This window comes from Corylus avellana, chromosome ca3 (genome assembly GCF_901000735.1).
Source record: "Corylus avellana chromosome ca3, CavTom2PMs-1.0".
Lineage (NCBI taxonomy): Eukaryota > Viridiplantae > Streptophyta > Magnoliopsida > Fagales > Betulaceae > Corylus > Corylus avellana.
Window position 1 is genome coordinate 26,313,313 of NC_081543.1, and position 16,271 is coordinate 26,329,583.

Here is a 16,271-nt window from a genome sequence, read left to right on the forward strand (position 1 = left end):
AACAGGCAGATGAAGATCCCTTTCAAAGGTTTCTACCACTCGTTCTCTCTCCTTATACCTATAGGAAACAGAAACCATAGTAAAAAATATCTTGTGAGAAAGACACCAATAGATATATTAAGGAAGCCTATAAAACACATAAATATTTGACAATTATTATCATGTCATTTGTCATTATCTAATGCTTCCACAACACAAGTATGGAACTGATTATCTTTTTGGTATTATAGGAAAAAAAGCTCCTTGCATTCTAACCTCAATAAACCATTGTCAACAAAAACACAATGAAGCCTATCTCCAATTGCCTTATGGACAAGAGTAGCAGCAACCGTGGAATCCACACCACCCGATAAGGCACATATCACATGATCTTCGAGTCCCACCGTGTCTTTGATCACTTTTATTTCTTCATCCAATACATTTTCCATATTCCATCCGGCAGTGACTCCACAAACCTCAAAGAGAAAGTACCGTAGCGTTTCCATTCCTTCAGGTGAATGTGTCACCTACACAAGATTATGAGAAATTTTCTGCTGAGTAGAGTTACACAACTCATTGGTAACAATTGTGATTTAAGAGAGGAAGGGCACAAAATCAATTTTTCCAAAAATGAAGCAATTACATTGCTTTTTTTTTTTTTCACCAAGTTTTATTGACTGGTAACAAGCAGTATAGTGACAAAAACTCTTCTCAGTGCTAACATTTATTGAGCTTCTCATATCAAATAAACAATTTAAAATCTGAATTAAATTATTCTACCATGTCTTCCACTTAGAGATACACAAACATAATCCAACCGTCAAATCAAACCATTGCAAACAAAAGAAACCTACTACCCCTATCCATTTTGACTTGAGTGCTTACACATACATAAAAAACCACACAAAAATCAAACACAACTTAAAATCTTATACTTAACAGACATAACTCACCAAAAAACAATTTCCAAAATAAACACTTTTTACTTGCACTGTTGCACATACATCTAAAACCTCACAAAAAAATCAAACATAATTTAATCTCATCCTTAACAAACAGAACCCACCCCAAAACCCATTTTCAATTCAATTACGAAAGCTTCAAAGCAAAGCAATTTTGACATGCATCTAAAACCCCACAAAATCAAACATAACTTAAAAATCCTATCCTTAGCGAAGAAAACCCCACCAAAAGCAACTCCCAAAACAACTACTTTTCACTCCAAAAACAAACAGAACCCAGTTCATAACCCATTTCAAGTCAATTACAAACGCTTCAAACCAAAGTAATTTCAACTGAACTACTTACACATATATCTAAAAAAAATCAAACATAACATAAAAATCCTGTTCTTCACATACAAAACCCACCATAAGTAAATTCCAAAACAACTACCTTTCACCCCAAAAACAAAAAGAACCCACTTCAAAACCCATTTTAATTCAATTACAACTGCTTCAAAGCAAAGAAATTTCGACTAAAGTACTTGCACATACTTCGAAAACTCCACACAAAACAAAATTAGTCGAACACAACTCAAAACGTATCCTTAACAAACAAAACCGACCATATTCATCAAAAAAATTCTCAGAACAACCGCGTTTCACCCCAAAAAAAAAGAGAACCCACTCAAAAACCAATTCCAATCCAATTAGAGAACTCAAAATCAAAGCAACGCCAAAACCCAATTACCTCCGGGTGGTACTGAAGCCCGTAAAACCTCTTAGCACGGTTTTCGATCGCCGCCACCGCACCTTGCTGGCTTCGGGCCACGACCTCGAACCCGTCGGGCAAGCGCGCCACCTCGTCGCCGTGGCTCATCCACACGACCTGCTTATCCCCGACCCGCTTCGACCCGAATAGCCCCCGGGCCGGAGCCGAATCCACGTGGATCTCCATTCTCCCATACTCCTGCTTCTCGCCGACCTGGACCTCGCCGCCGAGCCGCTGGACGATGAGCTGGAGGCCGTAGCAGATGCCCAAAACGACCACATCGTTCTCCTGGGCCCACTCCGGAAACCCTGACGGGAACGACGGGGAGTCCACCGTATGGACGGAGTGGGGTCCGCCAGAGAGAATCACCACGCGCGGGTTCAGCTCGGCGATGGCGGAGAGCGTGGAGGTGCCGGAGATGCATAGGGAGAAGACGGAAAGGGATCGGATTCGGCGCGTGATGAGGTGGGTGTACTGGGAACCGAAGTCCAGGATCAGAACCAAATCCGATTTCACGGCCTTCGGATCCAAAGCCATAGCTTTGTGTGGAGGTGTGTGGTGGCGTTGGAGTACTGCTAGGGTTTAAGCCCACGAGTAAAGAATAAAGACGTGTTTTGTAGGGTTTTTGGGGTTTTGGGAGATTGGCGGGAAGTGGGGCTATAAATATGTGGTCGTTGTGAAGTGGAATCAAAATGAGAGAATAAATCAAAGTAGGGTTTAACAAATTGGCTAAAGTGAAAGTGAAATGGGGAATTTTTCTTTTCTTTTTTTTTTCCGAGATGGATGTGTAAATAGTGCAACAAAAATGTATTTTACAAAATTCGATGTAGATGATTTTTTAGTGTTTTGTTTATCTATTTTAGATAAAAGTAAAAAATGGCTAAGCTTGTAACTTGTGAGTGCTCTGATATGGTGTATATGTTGTTATTTTATTTAAAATTTTAAAAGACGTAATACTATATAAACTGTTACATGCTACAAAATAAATTTTTGATCGTGAAAATGAATTTAGGTGTGTGTTAATACAGTATAGAGTAGGTGTCAAAGAAAAAATATAGTGTAAAATAGGATTGAGATTCCTTAAAATTCTCCTTAAATTTGAAATTTTCAAATCTAAAATTCGCAGCCGTTCATCTCATTTAAGCGTTTAAAATAAGTCACGTTTCAGAATTTTTGGAGAGGCTGCTAAACCTAGGTGGCCCTCCCAAAACCTACAATTTTTTAGGTTGGTTTCCTACCCAAAAAAAAAAGAAAAAAAAGATCTACCCTTCTTCTTCCTCTGCCGTCTTAACCAAGGATTTAGAATTACGGAAAATTCATGTCATATATGTATATGTGGAAGTTTTCCTTCCTTATCATCCAAAAACAATTATACATGATAATTGTACCTCATAGTAAGATTTGGAATTTTTAGATTTTTTTTTTTTTTTTTTTAAACACATTGTATACCAGTTAGTTGTATAAATTGAAATATATATTATTTAATTTGAAAAAAGAATTATTTAAATTTTAAGAAATCCAGGGTAAAATTGTTTAAACACATTCGAGCTGTGAATTACATGATGAGAATAAGTAATTTAGTGTTTGTAAGTTTTTTTTTTTTTTTTTTTTTTGAATTGTGTTTGTAAGAATAATTGAAATAGAGAATGATGATAAATTTATTTAATTATGAAATTAATTTTGATAAATGATAGAAAATGGCAAAATGGGAGATAATTAAGATGGCAAAGTATAAGAGGTAATAAAGTTGAAAGGGTTTATATTATTCTTTTTATTCGATCCCAAGAAAAAGAAAATCTCACCCATTTTATTCGATTAATCCACTTGCCAAATTGAGGTGAGGCTTCACTTCTTTTTGAAAGAATCCGATTTAGCTTTTTGAAAGCGTTTGTAAGGCTCGATTTCTGGGCGTGGAGACTGGGCTGAGATGGGCTGAATTAATTGTTTTTGGGCCTGAAATTGCTGAAATGGGCCAACTGGGTCCACTGGTGATTGTGATTCAAGATACTTGTAATTTTCTATAAATCTAATAGTTAATTTGTAAGATGAGATGAAATAAATATTGACACCAATCATTTCTCATATTATTATGTGATGTTTGTGTGGTTAGGGTTTTCTCCAGTGTTGAGAACAAGTTACTGGACTGATCCTTAGTATTGATGATAGTTTTATCAAGTTGAGACAAGAACAAGTTAACAGGTTGCATTAGGACGCCTTGCTCACGACATTCTCTGCAATTGATCGCGTGAGAATGTCAACACGACACTGCCTAGAGTACCATTGTGAAGGTCGTGTTAGGACGCCCATCTGACGGCTTTGCTGACAAGGCTCTTAGAGTCTCGGGTAGCTAATGATAGTTTTGTTCTTCACAAAACCACTCAAGTTGAAGATAACCAAAACCTAGGCTAAATGGACTTATGACCAATGTTTTGATCATCGAATAAGCGAATGCTAAAAACCTAACAACATTGATGCTGCAAGTACAAAAGAAATCACTTCACCAAAGAAACTAAAACAGAAAAAATGGCCCAAAACAAAGAAATCACTTCACTTCAACCAATGTTTTTTTTCCTTTTACAAGAGATGAGAATTTTACCTACTAGTGAAACATAACGCTTGGAAAGCAATGCACATACATATCAATCTGGTTCATTATGGAGGATTAATCATGTGACATAAGAATCAAATATCAAGAAAGTGGACAGTTGAAATTGTGAATGCCCAAATCAACATAAAGCTGCAGCATTTTGCATCAAGACTAGTATGCTTACCAATGCACAACTATGCAGCAGCTCTGTCAAGAATTACCTGCAAGTAACATAGTGATAGTGCTAGGTTATAACCAATATAAAGCAAAAGAAGCCCATATATCTTTCTGCATTATGCCTAATGGCTGTATAGATGAAAGCAAAGGGCAGATTAAGCATCTCTACCACGCAAATATGGAATGCCTAAAACAATTAATAATTGAAAGGAAATTCTGAAACTGGAGTATTAGATTCCAAAATTGAAATACTTTTTTTTTTTTTTTTTTTTTGATAACGTAGGAGAACTTTACTCAGATTAATTGCACGTCGCAAACGCATACTGTACAACATCCAAAATTGAAATACTTGTCTCATATAAGCAACCTTGTCTAACAACCTCTATCAAAACTGCATAACATCTTTTTTTTTAACAATTTATAGCAACTAGTGCATAAGTGTCTTTGCATACAAACAAAGGTAATTGAAGGTCTAATATAATAGTGGTTAGAATGAGTCAAAACCTCTCTGAGTAGTATTGGGAAGAATGGAAAAAAATTGCATACTATATATTGATGAAATATTTTATATCCAGTAGGGATTCTTTTAGAATGACAAAAATGGCAAAGGTTGAATGATTAATAGTTTTGTAGGTTGAGAGTAAACTATACAAAACACAGGAACATGAGTGATGTAGCAGTTTTTTGTTTTCTTTTTCTTGAGCCATGTAACAGACTCAAAGATGCTCTCACAGACCTTCTCTATGTCAGCAAAAGACTTCATTCTTATCCCATCTTGACACAATTTGCATCATAAAAAATGCCAAGTGATGTTCAAACTCTGAATACAAGCAATGAGTCCGAGGAGGCCGGTGACATTTGAGAATAAGAGAAATTCCAGTTGTGTTAACCCATCTGAGCTGCTGAATTTTCCTGGTGCAATATAGATGAATCTATAATACTTCATATGTACAATTCAAATACGATTTCCATCAATAATTCTTCTAAGACACCTTCTACAGTTTCAATAGCAATAACTTCAGTTTCATTTCGGATATCCAGCCATGTTGTAGATCTTGCCAAGTCCTGTTCAGCAAGCTGCTGAAATGTCTGTGGTGGTGGCTGTGAGAGAAGGTACCAATCAACACGTTTTATCACCTCATGAATCACACTTTTTTCTACTGGAAGTGGATGAATTATCGGTTTGATACATGATAGCCAACTTGAGCATCCAAAACTATACTGACAACCCTCTACCAGGACTTCATTAATACAGTCAAACAGGAGTGACAAATCACCACAGAATTGGTTATTTGACATCTTCATTTCATCAAATAAGGATCGGTCTAGCAGTTGCTCTGTTGAATGGCACTTCATTGACAATTCATCCCAATTCAAGCCAGAAGCTCGTAACACTGCACTTATATACTCAGAGAAGGACACATGCTTATCCATAGTAATAGTTGTTTTGATTTTAGGGCCCAAAGGGAGCCTTTCTTGAGCAGCAGCATAGTGGTCTTCAACCATAGTTTGTAGTGCTTGCACCAGCAACTCAGCTGCATAAGTTTAACTACGTTATTTCAGATGCAGAATTAAGGAAGTAGAGAACAAATAATAGTAATAATAATAATAATAATAATAATAATAACAATAATTAATTTCCTGATATGAAAGCCTACCAGGTTTATGTATGTTCCTTTCAGGGTTATCTTTTAGGCTTTTAGAATCTGCCACTTTCTGAACGCCTGAAGGATTTGATGAAGAAACTTCTGATATAAATTTTAATGGTTTATTATCCGAAGATGAATGCTGAAAACGGACACAGTTAAGCACATTAATGAGAACTAAGAAGAGTAAAACAAAAGGAAACAGATGAAAAATAGAAGCACTAGAAAGTAATTTAACGAGAATGATTAGTAAGCAGCATACCAATCTTGAGGACTCCAAATATCCATTTTTCTCGCACTTGTTGGCTGCGTCAGTACTTTGATTGTGGCCAACCTGGTGTGTGCTATGTGATTCAGAGGCCATTCCCAGAGGGTTAGTTTCACCTGGTCAGATAGGGTCATTAGTTTTTATAATCTAATAAGAGAGAACAAATGAGCATATTGAAGGTCAGAAGTTAGTAGAATTGTACCCATAGGCCTCAAATCATCTTCTTTAACTTTCATATCAGCAAGATGGCTCTCTGAGATATTTTGCTTTGTTTTAAAAACTTGCAATTGATCAGTTTGTCTCTCAGTATCAGCTGATGGTAGAGCTTCTATGTTTTGCTTTAATGAACTTAAGCAGCTGTTTTTCTTTTCTTTTTGAAACTTGCTCCTGTTCTCATTGACCGCTTGATAATGGCCATAGGGGGAAAATCTCATCTGTCTAGTAGCAAAGCCTAGTTCCCTCTCCCATCCGGGATTGACTACAGGCAGAAGGCCATGTTCTGGGAAAGAGAACATCCTCACCGAAGCCTTTGGCACCGGTTTTCCCAAAAGATCCACATCCTCATTTCCATTATGTATCATCTCAGAGTGATGTTTCCAAGGCATAGCAGACAGGCCAGATTCATGTTCCATGGGACGGCCAACAAGTGAAAATTTTGAGTTTCTATAACTGTCTTCACTTGTTGCAGCAATTTCATGTCTGTTTAATTCAAAATCTTTAGCCTTTTTTATCTTGTCTGTTTTCTTGACCTCAAGAGAAGATGTCGGTATTCCACCGATATCAAGGACATTACTTGGAAAATTTCTTCCAACAATCTGTATACCTATTCCCTTATCACCACCTTGTGAACCCTGGCAATCATAGGAAGACTTTTCTAGTTTATCATTGATTGAAGTCCACTGCTGCTCATTTTTGTTAACGCCCCAAGCATCTTTCAACTTCCTTTTTATATGACCAAATGAAAAAAGTTTCGGCCTAACACTCTGTCCTTTAGTTCTCAAGCTATAAGGATATTTCTGGGAAAAGTAAGGGTTGATTCTCTCGGAAGATTTTTGTATGCTTATTGGACCAGGACTTAAGACTACTATTGTATCTGAAGGTTGAGAATCACCGCTTTCTTTAGGAAGGTATCTATCACAAGATTTCAAGCTGTTAGGCTCTTCACATTGTCTTGCATTACTTGTCCAATGCTCTGACAAATTGGCTCCAGAAGAAGATATAGTCTGCTGTCCTTTTGCCTGAGAATTCTTTAAGTCTTGGAGATGTTTTACTAACAGAGAATCAGGATCTTGTAGAAGTTCTATGAATAATTCCTTATTCGAATTTAAAATATCCAATGCATCCAACAATTGTTTAGACTGGTGGTTTGCCCCATCTCTGCTGAGATATTTTCCTTGAATAGACTTCTGATTTCTGGTTTCCTCTGCTTCATTCATCTGCACTCGCTGGACATTAATCTTCTTCTGCTGGTCATAATCCACACAATTGATACTCTTACAACCAAAAATGGATCTACTATTTTTGGGATGAACCTCGTTGCAAAATGCCTTTCTTGATGCTGAACGGTTTAGCTTACTTAAAGATATATCCACAAAATTTTGGTGAGAAGGTTGATGATGATCCGTATCCTCTACACCTTTCCGACCATGACCAGGTACATGACATGATCTCTGACAATTTTTGCTTGCCTTTCCATGGTTTACGGGTAAGTTATCAACAAGTTTAGAATTTGACTGTAAATGTATCATGTTAGCAGTGTCAATCTTCTTATTTGTCTGCTGCTCTGAGGGCATCTCTTCTTTCATAAGCCACTTCAGACTTGTCTTATCAGGATCAACTGTCTGAGTTTTGTTGTCTAACCTATCCTGGACAAATTAAATGTTTCTAATCAGCATCTATCTACACTTTCCTCTACTCAATAACAAGAAGAAGAAAAATCACTTTATAGAAGTTAAGCGACCAAACCAAATTGTAAGGAAAAATGAAATATCTGGACTTGTAAGCTTATTTTAACAGAATAATTTTGCTCTATATTACATATGCTGTCTTGAGAAAGTTGGAACAAATGATCAAACGGAACAAGAAAAGAAAATGGTCAACATACATTCTGCAATCTTCATCTTGTATCAGTCCGTAAAGTACTCAATATCAGCAACAACAAAAAAAAGTGGAAGAATGATAAAAATAGTAGGTTGATGGAACTTACATCAACGCCTTGGCACTTGTCACTAAATTTGGTAGGCAAATCAAGCCTGCTCCTTAGATTTTCATTGCCTGAAAATTAAAAAATAATAGGAATAAAAATAAAGTTTTCTGACTTGTTGAATATGGAGGATTATTTCAAGAGGAAAAAGTAACACACAACTATAGAGTTACTTAAGAGATGCAAAACATTGTCGAGGTACACTCTTTCACCTTTGCATTTCAGCATTCATCTATATCACTAACAACATTTATGAAAAATTACTAATTCCTATATATATATATATATATATATATATATAAGGTACTTCCCACATATTACAATTATGCCTGTAAAAGTATATAGAAACACAGCATCTAGGTGAAATCAGATATGCCACTAGTACAGAACAACTTTTTTACGTTTCTCTTGTCGGGGGTAAAACTTTTACATCAAATTGTCCTTATGGTCAAAGAATTCTAACCAACATTGCTCAAATGCCTCTGATCCGAAAGCAGCTTCCTATTGGAATGACCTTGGCCAAAATCAAAAAGGCTATATAAACCCCACGTACACATACAGTCTGACTGATATTTTTCACAGACAACAGCCACAGGGCTCCTAGGTGATCTCCTTGCCATATGAGCGGATGACATGCTCAGCTGCAGCACGATATTTTCGTCTAATTACACTGCCAAACCATGAGAATGAATAGCAATTAAGAGAAATTACAGAATAGTTTCTCCAATATAGATACACACAAAGAATATACATATGTATATCTAATTCTTTAACAAGAAAATAGAAAAAGGAGCTTATAACGTGACATTGTTGAAGAAAAGGTTGCCCTCTGCAAACGACAAATACTTTCTGTTATGCAAAATTTGAAAATCACTGATGCCCACATAAGAACAAGAAGAAATGGACATGATTTTGAAAAACTTAAATTCGAAGCCACTATTCATTACAAAGAAACAAACAGAAACAACAACAACAATAACAAAAAGATGAAAAAGCTACATTTGGAGATGGAAAATTAGTTTCTCTGTCATTTATTCAAAAACAAAGCCTAAAGTACTTTAAGGGAAAATAGGCTTGAGTGACTCACGCAACTCGGCCCGACCCAGTGAAGACTCGGGTCAAATAGATTTAGCCCCTAGGTAATCTTTCTTGAACAAGCAGTCCAGGTGCCACTATTTCAATTTGTTTACCTAAAATAGATTACAGTACAAGCTTGAGCTCCATGAAAACAAGTTCATTTGTTTTGACCCAAAATTCTTCTGTATTTATCCCAAAAAAAACAAAAGGACCCAAAATTCTTCTGAATGACACTAAACAGAAAAAGAAAACAAAAGGCACGCGCAGCCACACACAAAAACCCAGAGAAGAGTTACCTGAAATAGCCTAGAATATGAGGCAGAGCAAAGCTACATGTTTCGAGAAGAAACACCGAAAAAGGAGAAAAGGAAAGTGACCCTTTTGCGTAAGAGCCTGTGCTTAAGTCTATACAGTATAAAAATGGGATTTGCAGGCAGTGAAGAAGCAAAAAAGCTCAGATGTTAAATCTTCAAAAACCAAAGTACATTGAAGAAGAAGAAGCAAGATAAGCAACCAAAGATGAAGAAAGTAGAGGAAGAAGACGAAGATGGAAGAGAGAGAGGGAGAGAGAGGAAGAGGGAAAGGGAAGCGAAGCACAGGAAAGGAAAGAGAGAAACAGAATGGGATTGGGATAGGGAGGAGTAATTGTGACACTGACCGGTGACTTGCAAAGACATGACTCTACCTTGTGGGGAAAGCTTTCAACCCAAGCAACGTACGTCTTGTAACTTTCCCATCTCTCTCTCTCTCTCTCTCTCTCTGCAAGTCCCACCTTCCTCCATTGTCACCTACAAATCCAGCTCTTGTCTTACTCTGAAAAGTGAAAACTTTTGAAAGGTGTCGTTGAGCTCCTTATTTTTGCTTCGTTTTTACCATTGCCATGATTTTCGTGTATGAGAAGTGAGTGCCTTTCTGGGATTTTTTGGCACAAACGTTGTCGTCTTAGGTAATCTAAAAGAGGGTCAATGGCTTCCTGTGCTGTACATTTCTGTTTGGGATCAGATGATTTGAAAGCTGCATTTGTCCTTTCTCTAGATTTTGTACAATTTTCAATTTTTGAATTTCTTACCGTGGGAGGTAATTTCTCTATTTCTTTTTTTTTTTTCTAGGGGTAATTTTACTTAACCTAAAAAAATTTCTCCTTTTTTTACAAACACTCTCTAATGTTTAAAATCTTTCACTTTAGTGTACCGAATTTTAATTTTCTTCCAATTTTTTCTTTCCATTATATATTGTAGTTAAATTAAAAGGTGAAATGAATAATATCAGTAAGGATATTTTAGTAATTTAACATCTTTCCTTTAAGATTTAACAGAAAATCCTAACGGAAAAGAGAAAGTATAAGGAAATCAAAGTTCGATACATCAAAATAAGAGACTTTAAATATTGATGAGGTATTTACAAAAGGCACATAACTTCGTAGGGTAAGTGAAATTACTCTTTTTTTTTATTTTCCTTTCGGAAAATGTTAAAGTCACAACATAAATCCAACTTATGGCCAACTTCTCTCCTACGTGTCATTTAACAACAAAAGAAATTGAGAGAGGATTTTGGGATTCCGAAAATTTGGGAAAAAAGACAATTTGTTTGGTTTAAAATTCAAATTTTTTTACACGTAGGAGAGAAGTTGGCCATGAGTTGGGTTTGTGTTGTGTCCGTATCAAACCTCTTTTCTTTCATGGGGTTTGTTAATATGTATTTGATGATTTTTATTTTTTATTTTTAATTCGGGAGAGTGTTTTAATGTTGCATATAAATTATTATTATTATTTTTTGTATTTTGATAAATATTTTGTGTTTTGAGTTCTTTATTGATGTTTATATTATGAGATAAGATAATAAGAGTAATAGTATATATTATATCTATATCTCTTTGGATTGATATAACAGCATTCATCAACATTTAGATCTGTTTTTAGTTAAAAAAAATAATAACTTCAAAAATTAATAAGAACTACCACGTTATTTCAGTAAAATGAAAGTGAGATGAAGGTGTAAGATATGGTAATTTGTTACTCTCTTTCTTTTTATTTATACTTTTCTTTTATCTAATGTAATTTTTATTCAATAAGATACTTTAGAAGAACAAAATCTCTAGAGATATGTGTTAGGTCAATTAGGAAAATATATTCTATGTTATTTACCGAGAGGATTTTAGCCTATAGGTGGAGTAATGTTATACATTACCCTTTCATCTCCCAATTCTTACGTGGCGTCTCCTATGCTTGAAATGCATAATAACGTAGGCAAATTGAAAGGGTATTTTTATTTTTTATTTTAAAAAAATAAATAAATAACCCCATCGATCTTCAAAGAAAACCATTGAAGATTTTTCCACTATTTTCATTTTATTCGAAGTTATTAGAATTCTTTTACCTTGTTACATTCCAATTTCCCTCCAAAGAGCTGCAAAACCTACCACTAACAACCGGTCCATACCAATTCGAACAATGTTTGACCATAAATATCCATTCAAAATGGACCATTGTTGAATATATATATATATATATGGGGGTCATTGTCACGATGCAATTATAGCAATCAATTTTGTGTTTATTGGAAATTGATGATGTCTTGTAATTTTTCATAAAGATGGATGCAATTGTTTTCAATAATTTTAAATAAATAATTTGGTTCAACTAGAACTAATGGTTCTCATGAATTCAACGTGTGGTATAAGTCAATAAATAAATGAAAATGATTAAAAAAAAAATTGGTTTAAGAAGAATAAATTAATAAATACACTATGATAAGTACATGATTCCTTTTGGTCACAATATAATAAAATAGACCCAAAACACATTTAAAGAAAAGATTGTTATTGCTAACAAATTGGAAAAGTATGTGTGGATGTTATGTCTTATGCCAGCATGTTCAACGAGTGGTATGAGTCATTAAATACATGAAAATGATTAAAAAAGAATTGGTTTAAGAAGAATACATTAATATCTTTATATACTACGATAAGCACATGACTCCTTTTGGTCACAATATAATAGAATAGACCCAAAACATGTTTATAGAAAAGTCATTTGTTATTGCTAATAAATTGGAATACTCTATTAAAAAAAAAAAAAAAAAAAAAAAAAAAAAAAAAATTGGAATACTCACGTATGCCTGATTAGTATTTGTCACTTTGGATTTTTATTAATGCTTTAGTGAGATTGTGTCAGGCTATGACTCAGTCGAACTTGATGGAGCGTCTACGGTTCCCACTATCTAGGCCCCTTCTGTGCGGCTTTCAGCGGGTATGTGCTACTATGATCACGCTTAGGTGGGATAGCCACAATTGGTCTCCTCGGCCTACCCTTTTTAATTAAAAAAATAAACAAATAAAAATTGGAAAATTATGTGTGGATGTTATGTCTTATGCCAGCATGTTGGGAAATGCAGCAATTAACAAATCTAAATACTAAGAGCCTGTTTGTGATTGCATTTGAGAAATAGAGCTTTTAACATTTTTAAGCTTTTGCTAAAAGTGTTTTTTGACCATCTTTAGACATTTTGGACCATTAAAAGTGTTTAATTTTTTTACCAAACGAATACTTTTTCCTTCAAACAGACTTTTTAAGTGTTAAAAGCACTTTTAAACTCCTCAAATGCAATCTCAAACAAGCTCTAAATGTAATCAATATGCTTAAAAATGTGACTGAAAGTCCCCTTGCTTTTATGAGTACATTAATTTTTTTTTTCTTCTTTTTTTTTGACTATTTTTTGGGCCTTAAACCCCCTTTTTTTTTTTTTTTTTTAATTGGGCCTTACACCTTAAATCATCACTTAAACTATATTTGAGGCTCATGCAAGACTACGTAAGAGAGTTGAGCAGTGCTTTATAACTAGCGTCATTTGACCAAAACGTCATTAGTTGAGCCCTTTCTTTTTTTTTTTTCTTTTTTTTTTTTTTTTTGTAGTGAGGGTTGTAAATAGGAATCAAGATTCGCTCCATTTTATTTCTTTGAATTTTACAAATGGTAAATATGTTGTCACAACGTTTACAAATTTTAAATAATGTGACACCACATATTCCGTTAGAAATAAAAAGCACAAAACTTGTTTGATAATGCTTTTTTGGTGTTTTTTACTTTTTAGTTGTGATATGACATAAATGATAATGTAAAAGTAATTTTGAGTATTTTGTAAGACTAATTGTTTGTTAATACTTTTACTTTTTCGCTAATAAATGAGCCTAAAATCTTGACAATAAAATGAATTTTTTTCGTTTCACTTGAAATGAAAAGAATCCTAAGTATTGTAAATGGAGTTGTATCTCATTACCCTTCAACAAGAAATTGGATTAATAATGTGACAATTGTGCTGGTGATGGACAATCACAACTCAATATAATAGAGCAATCGAAATATTTAGGTGGGCAAGTTGTATTTGTATAACTTAGATTAAAGATTTAATTCTCTTTTCTAGGTGCATGCTTATATATCGACGTGGACCATGCTTTCTATGGCCAAGTTTACAAGCATTAATATAAATTAACGTTAATATCAATGCTTCTTTACCCACATGACTACAAAAAAACCTTTTGATTAGTAACAATACTTTAGTAACGTGTGGTTAGTAGCGTGTGCGGCATGTTACTAATTTGGATGTTACTAAAAAATATTTAGTAACGTGTCAATTTCTGACACATTACTATTTAGTAACGTGTCAAAATTGACAAGTTACTAAAATTGACACGTTACTAAAGTATAAAAAATTAATTAAAAAAATAATTTTTTTTTTTCAAATTTATTTCCGGAATTTTTTTTTTTCAAATAATATCATGATATTATTTGAAAAAAAAAAATCCAGAAATAAATATGAAAACTAGATTCCATGATCATGGAATCTGATTTTCAAAAATCCAAACCCATGCAGTAGCAAATCAAAATTTAATTGAAAAAAAATAAAATTAATTGAACTTGGAATATGGTAAGAGCAAAAGATTATTAAATCCAAACCCAGATGGTGGAGTTTTGCAACTTTCTGCTTCAACCTGGCCACATCTACTTCAGCAAGAGCAAATAGTTTGAGAGGGAAGCACATGGAGGAGTAAGAAGCATCTAGCCAAGTAGAGGAGCAGTTCAAGGAGATACTTCTTTAACTAAAAAGAACACCTCAATTGGCTATATAAAACAAAGACCCACCATAAATCAACCAAAAATTATTCAATATCTACCAATTTAACCAATGGGTATAACAAAAGGGAGCTGTATTCTCATGGGTAGCATTCAAAATCGAATTTGGAGCAACCCAAATACTGAGGAGAAATTTGTTCGGTTTACAGCCTAAGCTCTGAAATTTTTTTTTGGGATTTTGGCTAAATCATTAAGTGGGTATTGAAAAACGCTATGCTGACTTCAAAACTTATTTATCACAATTTATGCGGAATTAATACTATAAAGCAATAAACAATTCAATCATCCAAAATATATAAAGCAATAAAGAGGCAGACACATATATTTTAATTACGATTAGAAAACCTTTTAGAAACCGATCTAAAAGTAAAACCTCTTCGAGGAAGCCAAACCCAGGAAATCACCATCAAAAGATTATCCAGAGATTACAGATACTAGGAACACTTACAACCCTTTGCAAGACCTTGGCTCTGTAAGATCAACAAGCCTACAACTCGTCTTCTTGCTCACAATCTTCTTCAACGTGATTCTCCTTTACCGGACACTTCCGATAGACTTCTCAACTATAGATTTATTAAATGAATAACTAAAACTCTAAGAGATTCAATTTAACGTTCACCGCATATGATCTCTCTTAGCATAGCCTCCGACGAACTCTTTGGGGGCAAAAATTCTTGCCTCTCTCTTATATAATGATGTGTGTATATATATATATATATATATATATATATATACATCAAACCCTAGACGTGGGCCCACTAAAAACACGTTTTTGGGCATAACAGGAATGGGGTGTCGGGACAGGTTAATGGGCTATCCGGACAAGGCCTTGCGGAGCAAAAATATGCTTGCTGGAAAGCCTGTCCGAACAGCCTAACACCGTGTTCGGACATGGCTTGCAGTAGGGAGAAAACAACATTTTGTAAATGCTGTCCAGCCTTGATCAAAAGCTCTGATTGATGGGCGTTTGTGGTCCGATTGAGCTGAAATTTTGCAAGGACATGAATCTACATTATGAACAATGGAGATTTGATTCTGAGCATTTCATATCAGTATTTGAGCCCGTTGACAGTAACCTCTGCATTTTGGAACTGAATTAAACCAACACAAGAACTAATAGGTATAATCGAAAATCATCCATACATACTATGTTACTAACCCATAAATTTTCCGCAACAATCAGTCAATATAACAGAGATCGATCGATTAAATCAACAACATAATCAACAGATTAATGCATATGTATACCTGAGGAGAGGAGATCGACGGAGATGTAGAGGGTATGGCGGTCGGAGTACTGTCGGAGGGAGAGAGAGTGACGGCCGGAGGTGATATTGGCGGAGAGAGCACGACTGAGACACTGGGCGGCGAAGGAGAGAGTGAGTGAGAGAGAAAATGACGAAGAGCGTGAGAGAAAACGACTAAGCTACTGAGAGGAAGAGAGAAGAAGAAAGAAGAAAGAAAAAGCGCGGCTGGGAGGAGGAAAAAAGAG

General features: G+C 34.9%; 2 protein-coding genes across 6 annotated transcripts in view; both read right to left on the minus strand.

Annotated features, from left to right (window-relative positions):
• Positions 1–2,315, minus strand: part of LOC132174329 (uncharacterized) — a 2,573-nt gene extending 258 nt beyond the window's left edge. Inside the window, exons 1-3 of the mRNA XM_059586002.1 lie at positions 1,672–2,315; positions 256–506; positions 4–58 (exon numbers count right to left, since the gene is read on the minus strand). Coding sequence (XP_059441985.1) covers positions 4–58; positions 256–506; positions 1,672–2,229 — 864 coding nt within the window. The 5' untranslated portion in view covers positions 2,230–2,315. The remainder of the gene's footprint in view (positions 1–3; positions 59–255; positions 507–1,671) is intronic.
• Positions 2,316–4,986: 2,671 nt separating this feature from the next.
• Positions 4,987–10,510, minus strand: LOC132173313 (uncharacterized). 5 transcript variants are annotated; one of them, XM_059584770.1, is made up of 7 exons: positions 9,947–10,294; positions 9,127–9,243; positions 8,577–8,644; positions 6,573–8,235; positions 6,365–6,486; positions 6,115–6,244; positions 4,987–5,991 (listed from the first exon to the last, which is right to left on the minus strand). In XM_059584770.1, exons 2-7 carry the CDS (start codon positions 9,206–9,208, stop codon positions 5,399–5,401), a joined length of 2,658 nt encoding a protein of 885 aa, XP_059440753.1. In that variant the 5' UTR covers positions 9,209–9,243; positions 9,947–10,294; the 3' UTR covers positions 4,987–5,398. The 5 variants fall into 5 exon arrangements, with proteins under 5 accessions (XP_059440753.1, XP_059440755.1, XP_059440752.1 ...); XM_059584772.1 differs by having other exon boundaries at positions 9,041–9,243; XM_059584769.1 differs by having other exon boundaries at positions 9,037–9,243.
• Between the last annotated feature and the right edge of the window lie 5,761 nt (positions 10,511–16,271).

Bases quoted from the DNA above. Each gene is read 5' to 3' on its own strand.
- LOC132173313 (XM_059584769.1), bottom strand. From the start codon at position 9,208: ATGTCATCCGCTCATATGGCAAGGAGATCACCTAGGAGCCCTGTGGCT. The intron at 6,245-6,364 runs GTATGCTGCTTA...GTCCGTTTTCAG, and splicing joins ATTTGGAGTCCTCAAGATTG to CATTCATCTTCGGATAATAA. The intron at 5,992-6,114 runs GTAGGCTTTCAT...AAACTTATGCAG, and splicing joins AAGGAACATACATAAACCTG to CTGAGTTGCTGGTGCAAGCA.